At 35.8% G+C, this 14,523-nt stretch overlaps 1 protein-coding gene across 4 annotated transcripts; it reads right to left on the reverse strand.

Moving 5' to 3' along the window:
- Nucleotides 1–1,600: 1,600 nt before the first annotated feature.
- LOC125262052 lies at nt 1,601–11,320 on the reverse strand. Of its 4 annotated transcripts, none has more exons than XR_007183499.1 (7): nt 11,193–11,320; nt 5,562–5,623; nt 2,882–3,163; nt 2,544–2,741; nt 2,358–2,426; nt 2,008–2,246; nt 1,601–1,892 (listed from the first exon to the last, which is right to left on the reverse strand). XR_007183499.1 is itself a non-coding variant. In XM_048180611.1 (7 exons), coding segments are annotated over exons 1-6 (783 nt in total). In that variant the 5' UTR covers nt 11,195–11,320; the 3' UTR covers nt 1,601–1,892; nt 2,069–2,076. The 4 variants fall into 4 exon arrangements, 3 of the variants coding, with proteins under 3 accessions (XP_048036568.1, XP_048036569.1, XP_048036567.1); XM_048180611.1 differs by having other exon boundaries at nt 2,069–2,246; XM_048180612.1 differs by having other exon boundaries at nt 1,601–1,946; nt 2,069–2,246.
- Nucleotides 11,321–14,523: the final 3,203 nt, after the last annotated feature.

Below are 14,523 nucleotides of genomic sequence, written 5' to 3' on the forward strand. Positions count from 1 at the left end.
TTTTGTAAATCTGGCCCATGGAGTGTTAAAGAAATATAAATAGTGTTGTTTATTGCACATGATTTTGCTCAGGAGGCATGAGGTAGATGGCCTGAACCAGGTACAGACGTTTCACGAGTTCACATATCCATATAACTAAATAGAGTAAAGTAATGCGTATTTGGCGTGCTGTCCGGGGAGAGGGCTCCGAGCTCGGAATTTTGTCCCGAACCCAGAGTATTCCCACCGGTGTGGTAAAAGTAGATATAACTATAAGTGAGGAGAAGGGCTGGAGGAGGTAAGGCTGCTGAATTTATACCCCTTGACATCGGTTGAGTTGATTAACTGAATGCGCTCCACCTGTGCTAATTAGATTAATTATCTGAACTTGCTTTGTTAATAAAACATCATGCAGAGGACGGGTCAATGTGATTGTCCCACTTCAGGTCCTGAGAGATGGTGGTGTCCAGGAACCAGAATAACTCCACTGCCTCCACAGCTGTTGATGATGCTGAGTGGGAATAATGCTGGGGTGTTTCTCCTTAAGTCCACGTTCATCTCCACGGTTTTGAGTGTGTTCAACTCCAGGTTGTTATAACTGCAGCCAGCTGTTCAATCTCCAGTCCGTAAGCAGACTCGTCACAGGCCGATGAGTGTGTTTTGTGGTGTAGTAATTGGAGTAGAGCAGTGAGGAGAGCATACATCCCTGTGGAGCACCAGTGCTGATAGTGTTGGATGGGAGTTTTCCAAGTCTCACAGGCTCCACTGACAGATGGAGGTGTGCACAGAGAGTTTGGGCAGGAGGAGGTTTGGGATGATGGTGATTAAGGCGGAGCTGAAATCCACAAACCGGATCCTTGCATAAGTCCCTGGTTATAGGATATAATGCAGCCCCAAATTGACTGCATCATCCACAGACCCGTTTGTCTCATAAGGGGTCCATTGATGTCCTTCAGGTGGGCCACCATCAGTCTCTGAAATGACTTCATGACCACACATGTCAAAGCAACAGGTCTGTAGTCATTTAGCCCGGTGATTTTGGGTTTCTTTGGGATGGGGATGATGTTGGAGGATTTGAAGCAGGGAAGGGACTTTGCACAGCTCCATCTGTTGGAGATCTGTGAGAAGATCTGAAGGTAACTTATAAGTAACCAGTGGCATCGCTAGATTTTCTGGGCCAATGAATTGGGGACCCTAGGTAGAAATGCTCTTGAATCATGTTCTTGATTAACGGATGATTAAAGGATATAAAGTGAGAGCCAGAGCCAGCAGAGCCCCAAACACATTCGGTCCAACAATCATAATCCAGTGCCATACAGCTGAAGGAGCAAGTTGGGGAGAGAAGACATTTTTTTTTTTTAAGTTTTGTTCTTTTTTTAACTCACTGCTTAATGGTTTTGTAAAGCTCTCAATGACTCCTGTTTTACTTACTAGCTTGTTTTGTGTCATCAGTTTTGTGATTATCCGTGTTGTCCAGTTTTTCCTTTGATTCTGTAGAGGATAATGAAAGGTTTGTCACACAGCTTAGCATCAATTTGCTGTTCATATCATGATGAATAATCCTCAGCTATCCAAATGTTTTAAAAGTAATATTTCTGATCATCCACTGATCTTCTCTCACCTGTGACTGTGACTGTGATCCAGATTTCTCCTTCAGAGTCCAGAACTCTGTATGTTCCAGTGTCAGAGACTGTAAAATTACTAATGGTCAGATTTCCATCTCTGTCGGTCAGTCGATCACTGCTGACCCCGTGACCTCTCGTCCACACCTCTGTCCACCCATTCTTGATTCTGTTCTGATGCTCCACTTTATCAGCATTGATGAAGAGAAGATCCATCTTCAGCTCCTCTCCCTTTAAAGGGTCATTTATCATTTTTTAACTTAATTCGACTGCTGTCACAGGCACGAGGGACTACAAGTGAAAATAGACGCTCATTTAAGCAACTGTAGTCAGAAATAGGCTAGCCTACAGAAACAATCATAAAGTCAAAACTTTATTGACATGATTGGGCATTTACAGTACTTACAGTATTTACAAACTTTAAGTAACATAAAGTAGGCTACAGAATGTTAATTGCATTTAGTAACCTGGGGCGTTATAGGTTCCCCAATATCTCTGGATGATCTTGTTCCCTCTGTTGTGCCTCTCTGTACTCTCTGTTCCGACGTTGCCGACATTTCCATATTATTACAATAAGCACAATCACAATCACAAAAGCCGGAATCCCTACAGACAATCCAACTGTCAAATTCCAGTCATCTACAGCTGGAAGGGGGAAGGTGGGAAGAGAGCACAATTTTTAAAATTTTTATTTTTATCTTTATACTCAATGTTTAAATATTTTATAAATCTCTCAATGCTTTCTGTTTTACTTACGAGGTTGTTCAGTGCCATTAGTTCTGAAATCATCTGTGTCCAGTTCTCCCACTGATCCTGTACTAGATTCTGTAGAGGATATTGAAAGGGTCACACAGCTGAGTATTAATCTCAAATCATGATAAACTTCAGCTGTCCAAATACTTTATAAATAATATTTCTGATCATCCACTGATCTTCTCTCACCTGTGACATTGACTGTGATCAAGATTTCATTATTAGAGTCCAGAACTCTGTATGTTCCAGCGTCAGTGGATGTAAACTCTTTAATGTTCAGGTTTTTCAGCTCCTTCCACCCTCCATCAGAGTTTTTCTCCAATTTTTCAGCATTGTTCATCAGAAAAATGAAATTCAGCTCTGCACCTGTTTTCACAGCAAACTCATCTGAGGAGAAACAAAGACATAAATTATTATTATCATGTTGTCAAACAGTCGAGGCCCTAAGCACATATTTAGTATTGAAGGACCAAATGTTAACATTTAAAAAAACATATAGTTAATAGTTTGATCAGTTATGAATTTACCATGAATATGAAGTTGATACTCCTCTTGTTTTTGCTGATAATTTTTATAATGTACTCTCAGAGTGTATTTCCCAGCATCACTGAAGCTCAGATTTTTGATGATGACGTCACATGATTTCTCGTAAAATACTCGACCACATCCTTCAGACGATGTTTTATTACAAACATTAATGTCATCTGAGCGAAGGATTAAATCAATTTGCAAAATATCTTTGGCCTCTAAGTCACATGTCAGGGTGGCGTCCCCTCCCCTTATTCCTGACACAGGTTTACTGCCGGTTTCTGCAAATACAGACAGTAAATATTAATTCAATACAAAGTATTACTGAAAAAAATCATGTGTCGTTTCTCTCTAATCTTTGTAACCAAGGTCATTGAAAAATATTTTAGTAGAGTAAATTTATTTAACTGGATTTTTTTTTGCCCAAGACATTTCATCACACATCCAAGTGGATTCAACAACTGTGATGGAGGAGTTTCTCCAATATTAAGCACCTCTAAAGATTAAAGATTAAAATTGCTGGTTTGAGCCATGATCTATTTTGCCATTGTGCTCCTCAACTTGACACTTAACCTCAGGTTATTCATTGTCTCAAAGTGTACTGTATGTTAATTCAGATAAAGTGCCTGCAACATGAAATAAAAACATTGCATGCTCAAATTGTGATGTTGTGACTGTTTGCATAAGATAAGAGAAAAACAGCAGGCTCTGTCAGAAGTCTGAACACAACTACAAGATAGGAGGTTTATCATGTAAACAACTGTTTATGAATTTCCTGTTTTTTTTTTTGTTTGTTTGTTTTTTAAAGTCTGCATCAGTGGCAGAGAAAGGATTTTTTCATAGGGGTGGCCAGGCAGGGGCCAGCAACCAGTCCAGAGTGGCACAGAAATCTTCATTATTTTTACATAAAAATGAGTCTGATTATAATGTACTGGACTGTGCCTATAACACAACTGAATATAGTTAATTTGGACTTAATTGTAATTGAGATAGTGGATAGTATTAGATAAAAAAAAAAAAAAAAATCCTCACCTGCAGGCATATTAATAAAGGGGCTAAATTTCATCTTGTTCATTCAGCTTGTTCTGGTTCTCAAAACCCCCAATAGCTTGTTCTCCATGGTTGCATCTTCGTGGATGAGAGATGCATGATAACTACATACTGTAGTTCAACCTTCATTGAATTTTATGTATGATCAATGAACTTCAACAATTCTGAGTTTGTCTGTTTCAAACACCAACCAAAAAAGTAAACACTAAATGTTTAACCTTTCTATATTGTCAAAATAAATAATTTCAACAGTAGGAAAAAAGTGTTGTCTCTATTTTGAATTCCCATTTGCTGATGCGGAAGCGGAAGTCAACAGCACATAAATGCCAGAATGTAAAATTAATTATTTCATCCATTTAAATGTGATACATTTTTGTTTGTACTCCATAAATGAACGCAAAAGTATAACAGTATAATGGCTGACATGACAAGAAAGTATGTTTTTTCTGAGTTTTACTGACATATAGCCTGACATAGATTATCTGAACACAGACACTGAATAAGGACAACGTGTTTCTCTCAGCATCTAACAGGAGTGTCACCGGCTTTCACACACGTCTAAAATCAAAATAAAAGTGGCATCAAAAAAACAGGGTATTACGTTTGTAGTTGTTGTTTCTTTGACTGCACACATTTCAACCCACTCAAAATGGTCAACCATTTGAGAAACATTAGGTTATATAGGTACATAGGCTAACATAGGCTGTGTTAAATAAATACAGAAAAAAAGCAAAATCATTGCTTGTCCTCAAAACACTGCTAGTATATAGACATCTGGCCTGCTCACACTCAACCCTCCAAGACCCATGCTGGTTTATGCTGTATTTTTCAGCAGGGAATTGTTTATAATGAGGACAACAGCATTAAGACCATGGGGGCAACCAGATATTTGTTAAAACTTGGATTAACAAATATAAATGAGCTGTGAGGAGCCTGAAATATTAGCAGTAGCACATTTTGAACTTTCAAATGTTGATGAAAATGGTACAAGCTGTAGCAGACGTACAAGTGCAGTTGCAGTGAATTACTGAATGAACTGATAAACCAGTGATGTTGTGATGTCAACTATTTCCTGTAAAGGCCCCCTTCCCTTTCCTTTCCCTATGCATATATAAAACGTTATCAAAATTATTCCAGTTTGCATAGATCCATGGACACAACTAATTTTCTGTTTTATGTGGACCAGTAAAGTAATTTGGCAAATATCTTTTTTTTTTTTTAAAAAAGACCAAGCTTCTGTGCGCATACACACTCAAACCTATAGAGTAAACACATAAATGAACGGCAAGAATGCATTAAAGGTATTAGGTTTTCATTAGGAAAAGTGTTAAAGTAATGATTAACCATTTTTACAATGGTAATTATTTAATCAAAAACCAACTTTAACTCGATAATAATTTTCCTATTATCACTGTGAAGCTGCTTTGAAACAATATATATTGTGAAAAGCACTATATAAATGAAGATGACGATGATGATGTGTGACGTAACATAATATGGTGGAAAATTTCCATCATCAATCCACAGATGTCAACTAAAATCACTTGGCTGAGTGACACAACAGAGAAACAATTTACTAGAATAACTCTACATTGAACTGAAAATTAAAAAATAGTGTATTATACTGACCACTATAATTGACACAACACAGCAGCAGCAGCAGCAGCAGCAGCAGATTAAACCATCTGAACCTGTTGAGAAACCAGAAGAGCTGGATTATGTGACTGACACACACATCACAAACACATTTAACACATTTATACAGAGGGAAAATGCTTTGCTGAGGGAGAAAATACTACATTAATACTATATAACTGATCACAATGCACTCTAAACCAACTTTGAATTTTATTTAAAGATTTAACATGTGTTTCTTAAAAACTGTTTTTTAAGAAACATCAAACTGTAATCTGAAGCTTTAGTTTAATCAAAGAAATCATAGTAAAATGATCAGTCAAACTCAAAGGCCCAATGGACACAAACAGATTTTCTTTTTTCTGCTTCCCGCCAATCCTCTCATCAGAGTAATCGATAATAACCCCACTAATGAAAATCATAATCATCATTATTATCATAATCACAGTAATGGACATATTTATCACAAACATGTTCCTCATCACTAGCAGGTTTAGTTCAAACAGAAACGATTGGTATAAGAACACAAAAACACAAACCTGGATTTCTATTTTAAAACATGAACACTTACATTCTAAAAGTTCTGTACAAGTCTTTTGTTCAGGTGTTAAAACTGTATGTTTAGCAAAATTTAAATACAAACTAAATCAAAAGTGTCCCATGCAGTTTTAGCATTTGGTGACTCCCACTGAGAAGGTGGAGTCTCATTATTTTCCTCTACTGGATATTCTTTCAAAGCAGATTGAGTTGAAGATTAACATAATATTGTATGGTGTTCAGTGACTGACATAATTTTGTGAATTATTTATTTAATTATGCATTTGAATTCAATATTTTACTTTGACACATTTACTTTGATTTTGAAGTAACAGCTGTTTCCCTGATATGATCATGTGATATGATGGGCAGTGAAATATGATCTCAGATCATCTGTTAGATCTGAATGGGTCACCTGACTTATCTGAAACCACAACTCAGCAAAAATATAATTTCTCCATTCTGCTAGTGTTCAGAATTCACAACATGTTAATGTTTAAATTGTATTATTATGCCACAATGCAGAGTCTTTTCACTTTCTTTCTATAGGCCATTGAAAAGCACTGGATAATAGTCAATATATCAGATCAAGTGTTGCACCTGATTTACTGCATCAAACCACTATGTGCAAAGATGTATTAAAAAACCTCACGAATTTCCAATGTAGTTTTCACTGAAGGAATAATGCAAATCAAGCACTATGGCATCTCTGTAAGAGGGGAAATTAATATTTTCTATAGGCTACAGTTGTTCCCTTCTATTTTATGTATATTTAAATGTGTAACTTAATAAAAAAACTTTTCCTGCTTTTAAAAGTTTTGAAAGGCTGACTGATTTTCTGCACTCTCTGTTCAAAACATAGATCACGAGCCATATTGTGAGTGTATGGCTCGATGGAATTTTCATCAATAATCAAAGCTAGTGTGTCGATTTAATTAAAAATCTTATATATGACATATTTTAAAAGATTACATAATTCATCAGTACCGTTTGTCATGTATAATACACCAACCAATCGTGATATGGCATAAGACAAATTTCATTGAACAATGTGAAGTAGAGCGGCAATTTTATTAATCGGTTAAAAATTACATGGACAGACGATCTTACATTTGTGGAGCGATTTCTGCGGTTTGTCTCATTTTAAAAAACAAAATTGCATCGCTGACAAAATGGATGTTAACTGACTACAACACACTGCACCACGCAGCACTAAAGGTTGTATTAATGGTAAGTAAGTAGTGTTCAATTCATTTAGTGTGTTTATGTATATTGATACAACGTTTACTATTTGATAAAACTAATGAAACCCAAGTGCCACCTACAGGACTATTATGTGAAGTGCAGGCTGGCAAAATGGTGACATTACCATTTTTGATAATTATGCAGGATTATGAAAAAAGTCTCTTAAGCTCATCCTGCATTTATTTGATAAAAAACAGCAATAGTGTGACATATTATTAATATATATTAAGCAGCACAACTGTTTACAACATTGAGAATGAGTTCTGAAGGATCATGTGACACTGAAGACTGGAGTAATGATGCTGAAAATTCAGCTTTGATCACAGGAATAAATTATTTTGAAGCATATTAAAATAGAAAACCTATTATTTTACCTGTAATTATATTTCACAATATTAAGGTTTATCTGTATTATTGATCAAATATATATATATATATATATATATATATATATATATATATATATATATATATATATATATATAAAATGTTTTTTAACATTTGAGCCAAGGAACTCTCTGCACATCCCTGATGGGTAACGGGTGAGCCAGTGGACAGCACAATGTCATACATACACCTCTAAAAACACTAAATGACTGTAAGTGAATGAAATGACTGCAAATCAAAGCTGTGATGCTGTCTCTGTGCATCTCTCAGAAATCAGAGCTTAATACCAACTAAAATGTCATACATATTTTCTAGGCCTATTTTATATGTCTGATATGTCTTTTACAATATGATACACAAATGAATGAAATAAGCCAAATCAAATACAAACCAAAAACCAATAATAATCTGTCATAATAATCAACTAAGATTCATACACATTTTCTACTACTTCATATGTCTATTTAAATGTTTTAAAGGTGCCCTAGAATTGACATTTTACAAGATGTAATAGACAATTAAAATAAATTAAAATAAAAGACAATTTACAAATATCACTAAATATATCATGATATCATGGATCATGAAGAGTTATTATCGATCCAACTGCCATTTTCAGTATTGTCATTGCTTGCTTCACAATGCCTGCAGAACTTCTGATGATTCGGCTGTGCAGCTCCAGACGTTAATTACGAGAATGTTTCTCATTATTATGATTACAGAATCCAATTTTTTACTCAAGTGTGGCAGTCACCCAAACTGCACACAAGAAAGTCTCCTCTTCTGCCTCAAAACTCCACCCACACATCACTTGATTGACATGCCTCATTTGAATTTGATTTATCATTTGCAGTGTCAGTTTGAGCATTTGATTTGATGTTTGAGCATTAAATTATAGATTTAATTATGACAGGTTTATAATGGATTGTTAATGAAAATTGAATATCAAATACAAATTATTTTTAATTTTATTTTTGTTACAGTTCTTTGAGTAAACAGATGGCTGTTATGTGACAGAAACACATCACAATGATATTTGATATATTATTTCCCCGCAAACTGTGAGAAGGGGAGGAGGTTTGGCTATTTTTAAAGAGAACTTTCCCTGTCATTCTCTAAAGACAGATGCGTGTATAACAGCTTTGAACTTCAACTCCTGGTTCTGGGTTTTGTTAATCCATTGATTGCATTGATTTATCAACCCCCAAAACCTCATAAAGATTTTCTTGCTGATTTTTCTGCATTTTTAAGTGGTATTATTACTAACTTTGATAGGTTTTTAATCCTTGGAGATTTTAATGTTCATGTGTGCTGTCCCTCTAATTTGTTGGCCAAGGACTTCGTTAGCCTTATAGGCTCATTTGATCTGGTTCAACTGGTGAAAAGTCCCACTCATTCACATGGTCATACACTTGATCTTGTGCTGTCTCGTGGTTTTTCAGTCAAGGCTCTATTTTGGCCCCTTTATTGTTTTCTTTATATGCTTCCTTTAGCCTCTATTTTTGAAAAGCATGGCTTGTACTATCACTTTATTTAACTTGATTTGCCTCTGAAGCATAGAAATGGTGTAGACTCCCTCTGTGCCTGTCTTTCTGATGTCAAAGCCTGGATGTCTTTGAATTTCTTAAATCTAAATAAGAGTAAAATGGAGATCATTGTGTTTGGCTCTTCTGAAGTCCCAAACATTTCTCATGGAAATTCTGGTGTTTTATCCTCTTCAGTAAAACAGGTGTAAAAAATTTGGGCGTCTTTTTTTCACTTAAATTTGATAGACAAATAAATTTAGTTGTTAAAGGTGATAGAGAGGATTTTTTCATCGACTGAGAATCCAAAGACTTTTACTGAGTTTTTGAAATGAGCGCATGCGTAAGAACAACCCCCCTCCTTCACAGCTCATTTCAAAGGAACGCCTCCCAAAACTCGTGCACGAGTATTAGAACACGAGTGTTTACCACCGACATTCGCTGTGTCGTGTTAGTGGTAGTGATGGCCGATTTCGAAACACTGCTTCATGAAGCTCCGAAGCTTCATGAATCTTTTGTTTCGAATCAGTGATTCGGAGCGTGTATCAAACTGCTAAAGTCACGTGATTTTAGTAAACGAGGCTTCATTACGTCATCACTGTTTCGAAACAGTTCGAAATTTCAATGGTTCACCGATAGAGGGCGATGATAAAGTGAGCCCATGAATCATGCAGATTCACTGAGAACTATTGAACAAGTGTCTAGGGCTTTACCCTATGGTTTTACCTGATCTCCGATCAGTTTTATACATTTGTAGAATAATTAAAATTAATAATGGTAGTTATTAATCTCTTATTGGCCTGTTTAGCTTGAGCCATGGAACAAAAAAACAAGCCTTTAAAACTGATAAAAGAACACATTTTATACAGACACTCTATATTTAATCTTATTAGATGATTAGTTAATTCCATTTGATTGATTTTACTTTCAATAAAACTTTTGCAATACATTTGTTAAAGGGTATTTTTAATGCATGTTTGGCCTGAGTTTTGTTGCATTTCCACTGTTCTGACCACTAGGGGTCACCGTGGAGACGGGTGTCAGATTGTTTCGAAGCCTCGAATCATAACGGCACATTTGCTTCAACTGTTTCAGTGTTTCACGAAGCCTCGGTCTGCCCATCACTAGTTAGTGGATTCATTATGTCGGACTCACCGCAGGAAACTCATAATCTGCAGTTGTTACTCCTGTCTCCTGACAAAAACATTGCATGCAGCGCCTGTGGAGTGTGGAAAGTCAAGGAACGTCACGGCAAGGAACAAGGAACGTCACGGCAGTGATTGACAAGCCAGAGGGCCAATCGTTTACGCGATAAGGAGAAGGAGGAGGAGGAGGAGGAGGAGGGAGGGTCTAGCTAGCCTCTGTTTTGTTTGACAACACTTCGAACATCAACAGAAAGTTACTCCACCCAGGATCGCTTAGAGAACCTTTAATATCTAGACTACAAATGGTCCAAAATGCGGCTGCACGTCTTTTAACCGGTGTTCGTAAACACGAACATATTACTCCTGTGTTAATGTCTTTACATTGGCTCCCAGTTCGCTTTAGAATAGATTTCAAAGTGTTTTTGGGGGGAGATACCTCCCTGAAATGACTTTTTGCAGGTTGGGATATCTGTAAAACACTTTGCAGAGTGGAAAAATACTATAGGCTACATAATACAGCTCCGTCTAAACTTTCACTTTCATTTTGTCTAAATAATCAACACATGTGAATCTTACATGATAAAAATGCACAATAAGACAAACTAGAATCTGAATATTGGGTTTTAGAAATGATTTCAGTTTAATACTCAAGACTCATCATAATCGCAGTAGTGAACGCATTCAGCATAAAAAAGCTGATTCATTTACTTTTCCACGAACAGAAACAAAACTATTATTATTATAATAATTCAAAGACAATATTAATGTATAAAAGCATGAAAACTTACATGGTGAGAGTTCTGCATGAATCTTATAATCTGGGTGTCAAAACTGCAGCATGATTATAGAGGTTTAAGCGCAAACTAAAGAGGAAGTATCCCACACAGGTGATTATGGCAGGATCTGGGAATATGGCTCCTCCCACAAAGGACGAGTCTGATTGTTCATTGGTTAGTCTTTAAAAGCAGATTGAGCTGGATGGATATTTGGACAACAAACCTGTGTTAATTTGTGAGTCCAGACAAATATTCCAGGTTCGTTGTATTGTAAGCACTATGTATGAACATCTGGGTTATGCTGTTGATTATTAAAAAAAAAACTGACCATATTACATAATAATAAGTATTAAAATTTAAAAGTATAAAACACATCTCTTCCTGGTATAAATGTCATGATTAAAAAGAGCATAAACAGCAGTTCTGTATTAGTCTGATGTTAACCAGTTAGTGTTCTGGTTAAACTTTCTGAATATAAGCTGCAAAAACAATCGCTGTCCTCATAAACAAGAACACATTAGCATATGACTATAACCACATATATTTATTGATCATAAACTTCATATTCACATGGACAAGGAGGACTAATAATAAGACAGGAAGGTCCATCAAACATTGTTTGGTACCATATGGCTATATGTTTAGAGCAGTTGAAGTTTTGAACAAGATCCCTGATGATATTATATATATATATATACATATTATATATATATATATATATATATATATATATATATATATATATATATATATATATATATATATACACAAAATGACATAAAATTAACAATAGAAAGGAAAAACTTCCTACATGATGAAGACACAGAAGCTAAAACTCTTCCTCTTGCCATATTAAATATATTAAACACAAATATACATATTAAACAACACTTATTTACAAAGATAATTGCACAAAATAAACACATGCACACCATTTGTCTTTTTCTGTTTTCCTTCGGTATGACAGTGTGCTGTGTGTCGTCTTTTTATCATTTTTTTTTGCACATGTTGATCAGTTCAGGCCACATTTTAAACAACAATGTGCTATAAACAACAAACAGCACTCTAAAAAATGCTGGGTTAAATATGGACAAAACCAGGGATTGGGTTGTTTTTACCCAGCCATTTTTTTCAACCAATTTTGGATTTATTTTTTAGCGAGCAATATAGTAATTATAGTAAAAGGCATGTTTTTGCTCACTCCCAAATAGGGGAAAATTTGTGGGGTATTTTAAGCTGAAACTTGACCAGACCAGAGACTTATATTACATCTTGTGAAAGAGGGCATAATAGGTGCCCTTTAACCCAACCTGCTGGGTTTGTCCATATTTAACCCAACTTGGGTTGTTTTTAACCCAGCATTTTTTAGAGTGAGCTATATAAAAAAATCAGATCTGAGCAATAAATCAGAATTGAGCACTAAGGGTCACAGTGTGAACATATAGCCTAAGTCACTTTAAATAAATGAAGTGATGTAACTAAATCCTGATGTACAGGTCCAGCCAAAATGTTCATATGTATTGTAAATTACATATATGTTGTAGAAATATGTAGACATATGTGGATCTGCTGGATTTGAAAACAAATTAACGAGTGGCGTCGCTAGGTTTGCTGAGCTCACAGGTACGGGTGACAGGCATTGGTACAAAACATGTTCTGCTTTCCTGTTCAGAAACTGTTATCTCTTGATGACAGAAAATGTAATCAGAGCCAGAACCACCAGAGCCACACACACAGTCAATCCAACAATCATAATCCCATACTCTACAGAAGGTAGAAAGAGAGAACATAAAACAAATCAATTTTTAAACTTATTGCTTGAAGATTTTGTAAAGCTCTCAATGCCTCCTGTTTTACTTGCTGGATTGTTCTGTGCCCTTAAGTTTGATATCACTGCTGTTGTCCAGTTTTCCTTTTGATTCTGTTCTAGATTCTGTGGAGGATATTGAACAGTTAGTCTAGGGGTCTTCAAACCTGTTCCTGGAGGGTCACTGTCTTGCAGAGTTCAGCTCCAACTCCAATTAAACACACCTGAACCAGCTAATCAAAGGCTGTGTCTGAAATCGCCCCCTATACCTTTAAATAGGGCAATATTTTAGGGGACAGCCATTTGTAGTGGTGTACAAAACCATAGTGGATGTTATCGAGTGCACTCATTCAATCCAATAACATGTTATTGAGCAATAACTACAATCAATATATACTTAACAGCTAGAGAATACATATAGAATAATGAATTTCTGTGCCTGACCAGAAGATGGCACCCCCAACTGAATCATCTATCTATCCATTTTACAAATGTTATATCACACAGGTATAAATCCTTTTTTAATTGATTATTAAATTGTTTTAATAATCACACTATATTATATTGTACACAGTGAACTATATTAGTGGGATACTGTAGGGAAAAGTGAATGGTAAAGTATAGGAGCGATTTTGAACACAGCCAATGTCTTCAGACTCACTAGAAACTTCCTGGCAAGTGTGTTAGAGCTCAAATCTGTCAGACATATGCCCTCCAGGAGGCCACACAGTTTAGCATCAATTTTCTGTTCAAATCATATTGAATAAACCTCAGCTGTACACTTAAATAATATTTCTGATCATCCACTGATCTTCTCTCACCTGTGACTGTGACTGTGATCCAGATTTCTCCTTCAGAGTCCAGAACTCTGTATGTTCCAGTGTCAGAGACTGTAAAATTACTAATGGTCAGATTTCCATCTCTGTCGGTCAGTCGATCACTGCTGACCCCGTGACCTCTCGTCCACACCTCTGTCCACTCTACACTGGAGTTTTTCTCCACTTTATCAGCATTGTAATTATATTATATGGTGTAATTATATGGTGCTATATAAATGAAATGACAAAGGAAATATTCATTCAACACAAAGTATCAATACAGAAAATACATGTGTTGTTTCTCTCTATTATCCATAATCAAGGTCATCATAAAATATACTTATACAGGAATAAGGAGTCAACAATATTTGCAGTATCACATTTTAATTTCCACATGATGATGACAATAGTATAAAGTTAAATCACATGTGCCAGTGCAGTTGTATTGAATTCCTGAACAATGTTTATTACTGAACTAAAATGACCTGCATAGATTATAGATGGCATAGATGTGTGCTGTCTTAAAGGGTTAGTTCCCCCAAAAATGAAAATAATGTCATTAATCACTCTCCCTCATGTCGTTCCACACCTGTAAGACCTTCATTCATCTTCAGAACACAAATTAAGATATTTGACGACAGATTGCTGTCAGATTTCAATTTGTAACTTCTACTTCAAAAACTTCATGAAGAGATCGTAAAACGAACCTATATGAATC

This window comes from Megalobrama amblycephala, unplaced genomic scaffold, assembly GCF_018812025.1.
Source record: "Megalobrama amblycephala isolate DHTTF-2021 unplaced genomic scaffold, ASM1881202v1 scaffold570, whole genome shotgun sequence".
NCBI lineage: Eukaryota > Metazoa > Chordata > Actinopteri > Cypriniformes > Xenocyprididae > Megalobrama > Megalobrama amblycephala.

Bases quoted from the DNA above. Each gene is read 5' to 3' on its own strand.
- LOC125262052 (XM_048180611.1), bottom strand. The intron at 2,742-2,881 runs GTAAATTCATAA...GTTTCTCCTCAG, and splicing joins GTATCAACTTCATATTCATG to ATGAGTTTGCTGTGAAAACA. The intron at 2,247-2,357 runs GTAAGTAAAACA...TCCCCCTTCCAG, and splicing joins TAATGGCACTGAACAACCTC to CTGTAGATGACTGGAATTTG.